Source organism: Humulus lupulus, chromosome X (assembly GCF_963169125.1).
Source record: "Humulus lupulus chromosome X, drHumLupu1.1, whole genome shotgun sequence".
Taxonomy (NCBI): Eukaryota; Viridiplantae; Streptophyta; class Magnoliopsida; order Rosales; family Cannabaceae; genus Humulus; species Humulus lupulus.
The window spans coordinates 12,330,866-12,336,005 of NC_084802.1; the positions used below are offsets into that span (position 1 = coordinate 12,330,866).

At 36.6% G+C, this 5,140-nt stretch overlaps 1 protein-coding gene across 1 annotated transcript; it reads left to right on the forward strand.

The window, feature by feature from the left end:
• The first annotated feature begins 1,321 nt into the window (after nt 1-1,321).
• LOC133805519 (uncharacterized) lies at nt 1,322-2,101 on the forward strand. Its single transcript, XM_062243701.1, has one exon. It carries the CDS (start codon nt 1,322-1,324, stop codon nt 2,099-2,101), a length of 780 nt encoding a protein of 259 aa, XP_062099685.1.
• The last annotated feature ends 3,039 nt before the right edge of the window (nt 2,102-5,140 follow it).

The following is a 5,140-nucleotide window of genomic DNA, read 5'->3' on the forward strand; positions in this document are numbered from 1 at the left end:
ATTAGTACTATAATTATATTTTTTTAGTTTTATAAAAAAAAAAAGAGTAAGGTGTATTTTATAGTGTGTGTAGCAATACTCTTAATATTACCTTGGTCTAACTAGTTTTCATATTGTATTCCAATGAATTTTTTTTTCACATATTATATTTTGAATAAATAGTATTTCTAGCCTTATTATGACCAATTCAAAAATTGCCACTCAAATAATTCGTTACATTAAAAATTATTCATAAACTATTCACGTTATTTAAAAGTAAAACTTATATTAGTTTTAAAAATATTAATTAATTAACACTAATACTAAATTTTATTTAATCTTTATATAAATCAGATAAAGAAATTATATAACAAATTCAAACTCTTCATCTTCAAAACCCAGAAAATCAAACAAATTCTTTATCATCTTCAAAACGCAAATCATAAATCTCTGAAACAGTAACACTTTCATAAATCCCCAAAAGATCAAACCCAATTCTGCAGCCATCCCCATCGTTCACTCGTCGAAACCTCACAGCGAAGCTATCTTCTCGGCCAAATCTAAGGAAACCAGTTATCCCCAACGCAAGACCCATGAATCTCATCTCTCACACAAACTCACGAACCTCATCTTCCACAAACCCCTCGCCCAAGACCCATGTTAGGATTATTAGCATATTTTTGTTTTGGCTTTTTCCCTGTATTATCCTTTATTTCTGTTTTGTTATTTATTTGTTATTTAGTAACTTAGTTAGGTGGTTTTTCTCTCTTGTATCTTAGTTAGGCTATATATAGGTGTTAGTTCTAAGTTTGTGGATCATCGTTTTTACTTTGATTAATAAAAAGTTTTCTCTCCGTAAAATGGTATCAGTGCCGAAAACTTAAGAGTTTCCTGCGATCCTCTTCTTCGTTGACCGTTAGATCTCCTTCCTACCCAGCCGTATTGTCTTCTTCGGTGACGTAGTGTTTCTTGGTTCTGCTTTCTCTCTCATTTTGTTTCATCTTCTCATTCATCGACATTTTTCTCCTTCCTCTTCGTTGTTTTTCTGCATTTTTTTTTCTCTTTTTCTCCTGCTCTGTTCTTTTTCAGACCTTCGATCATGGCAAATGATGACCATACTCCACCTTCCAATTCCCCTTTTGATGCACACGATTCATTTGCTAATGATGACTCTCAGATTCCACATACGCAGACTCATCCAAACCCACAAACATTTCATCCAAGAACCCCTCTTGAAGACCCATCCGATCCTTATTATCTTCACCATGGTGACAACCCCGGCAATGTTTTGGTTTCTCAGTTACTCACCAGCTAGGACAACTATGCTTCGTGGAGCAGAGCAATGAAGCTCTCACTTTCTATCAAAAACAAGATTGGATTTCTTGATGGTTCAATTCCTAAACCCTCAATTTCTGATTTGTCTTTATATAATGCTTGGATTCATAACAATAACATAGTCATTTCTTGGATACTTAACTCGATTTCCAAAGACATTTCAGCAAGTATTTTATATGACGAGTCCACCTCTGAGATTTGGAAAGATCTTAGAGTCAGATTTCAACGTAGGAATGGCCCCCATATATTCAATCTAAGGAAGGATCTTATGAACTTGAAGCAGGATATGCAGACAGTTAGTATATACTATACTAAGCTGAAGACGATTTGGGAAGAACTCTCAAATTACCGACCGAGATGTACATGTAACAATTGTACATGCGGAGGAGTCAAGAAATTACAAGAGCACTATCACATGGAATATATCATGTCTTTTCTCATGGGGCTCAAAGATTCCTACTCTCAAGTTCGAGGTAACATTCTCCTCATGGATCCTCTCCTTGAACTAAATCGTGTTTTCCTTTTAGTTACACAGGAAGAAAACCAACGTGGACCCATTGCTTCTGATCTCAATCCTTCCATGGCATTTGCCCTTCAAAATGACAAATCCTCATCTCACCGATCTGATTCTGCTGCATCCAACCACTGTCCTCCAAGAAAGAACCGCTCCTTTTGCACCCACTGTAATGTCCTTGGACATACTATTGAGAAGTGCTACAAGTTACATGGTTACCCACCTGGGTATAACAAGTCAAAGACACCCAAAGAAGCTGCTGCAAACCAATGAGGACCGATGAGGACACCTTCAACACCTCTACTGATCAATCTACTCTTCTTCCTCAACTTACATCATCACAATATCAGCAACTTTTGAATCTTTTAGCCACTCAAACTTCTGGTATGACTTCTTCAGAACGTGAATCTTCACAAGGTAATGGAGGTATTGTTCTATCCACTAATTCTATCCTACCTTTTCATGATTCTTGGATTCTAGATTCAGGAGCAACACGACATATTTGTTCCAATGTACAAAAATTTCAATTTCTCTGTCCTATACCACCAACTAGGCTGATTCTTCCTAATAATGAAACTTTATTAGTTCACTACAGTGGCTCTATTACCCTTTCTACTGATCTTGTTCTCATTGATGTTCTTTATGTTCCTTCTTTTAAGTATAACATCATATCAGTAAGATTTTTGACAACACTTAAATCATTTTCCATTTCTTTCAAAACTGACTGTTTTTACATCCAGGACATGCTCACCAAGAAGATGATTGGCACGAGTAAAACCAACAATGGACTCTACCTCTTGGATCCTATCACTTCTACGCATAGAGTTTTTTACTTTCAGCATCCACTTGGCACTCAAGATTAGGACACTTATCTCATAAACGATTGAATATGCTCAGTTCTACTTTACATTGTAACATTTCTTCTTTACACAAACAATCTCCTTGTTATATCTGTCCAAAGGCCAAACAAAAGAAATTGCCATTTCCTAATAATAATCATTTTTTTGCTCATATATTTGATCTTGTTCATTGTGACATTTTGGGTCCTTCTCATTCAAATCATAAATTTTTTCTTACTCTAGTAGATGATTGTTCTAGATTTACTTGGCTCTATTTACTTAAACAAAAATCTGATGCTTTAGTTATTATACCTCAGTTTCTTGCTTTTGTTCAAACTCAATTTAACTGTGTTCTTAAAAGTTTTAGATCTGATAATGCTCTTGAACTTGCATTTACTAGATTATTTTTAGAAAAGGGTATTATACATCAGTACACTTGTGTGGATACCCCTGAACAAAATGCTATAGCTGAAAGAAAGCACCAACATTTGCTAAATGTTGCTCGCTCCCTTTATTTTCAAGCTAATTTACCAATCAAATTTTGGACAGATTGTGTTATTACTGCTGCTTATATCATTAATAGGATTCCTACTCCTATTTTGCACAATAAAACACCTTTTGAACTTTTGTATCACAAACAACCTGATTATACTCATATGAGGACTTTTGGCTGCTTAGTTTTTTCTTCTACACTTCCTGCTCATAGAACTAAGTTCGAATTAAGGGCTAGAACCTGTGTTTTTATGGGATATCCACATGGTGTTAAAGGATATCGATTATATGATTTAAACAAACATAAGTTTCTTATTTCTAGAAATGTCATATTCCATGAACATATTTTCCCATTTCAAAAACTCAACTCTCCACATCCCATTAAGGATCATTTTACCAACATTGTTCTACCTTTTTCTGAGATCTCTAACACTCCTATAGCAGATTTTATTTATGACAGCAATGATACTCCTAGTAACCCTTTTACTGCAGCATACTAATCACAACAATACTTCTCCTCTTCAACAAAATGACAGCTCCAGTATAGCATTTGATTCCACTACTGTTCCTCCTGTTCCAACACCAGATCCTCCTGTTGCAGCACCAAATCAGTCTCAAGTCATGCTTAGGCGTTCCAGCAGGGTTTTAAATCCTCCTCCTTATCTTCGTGACTTTGAATGTCACTTCATTCTCCAAGATAACTCTTATACTGCTTATCCTATTCATAATTTCATGAATTTTTCTAAATTATCTCATTCTCACAAAGCCTTTATTTGTGCTGTTTCAGCTCATCATGAACCACAGACCTATAAATAGGTCATTTTGCATGATTCTTGGATTCAAGCTATGGATGTTGAACTCCAAGCTCTACAAAACAACCACACTTGGTCTATTGTACCTCTTCCTCCTCACAAGAAACCAATAGGATGTCGTATATACAAGCTCAAATTCCACAGTGATGGTTCTATTGAGCGCCACAAAGCTCGTTTGGTGGCTCAAGGTTTTTCCCAACAAGAGGGATTAGACTTCTTTGACACTTTTTCACCAGTGGCAAAGATGGTCACTCTAAAATTACTCCTTGCCATTTCTACCATCAAACAATGGCATACACTACAACTTGACATCAATAATGCCTTCCTCAATGGTGACTTAAATGAGGAGGTGTACATGTCTATCCCTAAAGGTCTTACTATCTCTAATTCTACTTGTGCAGGTCCTCCACTGGTTTGCAAACTACACAAATCAATCTATGGACTTCGGCAATGCTCGAGACAATGGTACAAGAAGCTTTCTGATGCATTGCTGGATGATGGATTCAAACAATCTCAGGCTGATTATACATTATTCACAAGAAGATCAGACAAAAACTTCATTGCTCTCCTGGTCTATGTTGATGACATAGTCATCACAAGACCCAATCTCCATACATTACACACTCTCCAAGACTCCCTACATCAGCAGTTCAAACTCAAAGCACTTGGACCACTAAAGTACTTTCTTGGCTTTGAAATTGCTCGCTCCAAAGCTGGCTTATTCTTTTCTCAGGGACAACACACTCTTCAGTTGCTTGAAGATTCTGGATATCTTGGAAGCAAACCTACCAGAACTCCCATGGATCCAAGACTTAAACTCACTCCTGATCAAGGGGAACCTCTCACAAACCCTTCTCAATACAGAAAGCTCATTGGACGTCTACTCTATCTCACTCTATCAAGACCTGACATTACATACTCGGTTCACACACTTAGTCAATTTATGTCAGCTCCTCGGACTACACATTTACAAGTTGTCCATCATCTACTTCGCTATCTCAAAGGACATCCAGGCCAAGGCTTACTATACTCACCTAATTCCTCTCTTCATCTCTGAGGTTTTTCATATTCAGATTGGGCATCATGCTCACTCACTAGACGCTCTACTACATGATTATGCATCTTTTTAGGTGACTGTCTAGTCTCATGGCGCACGAAGAAACAACCTA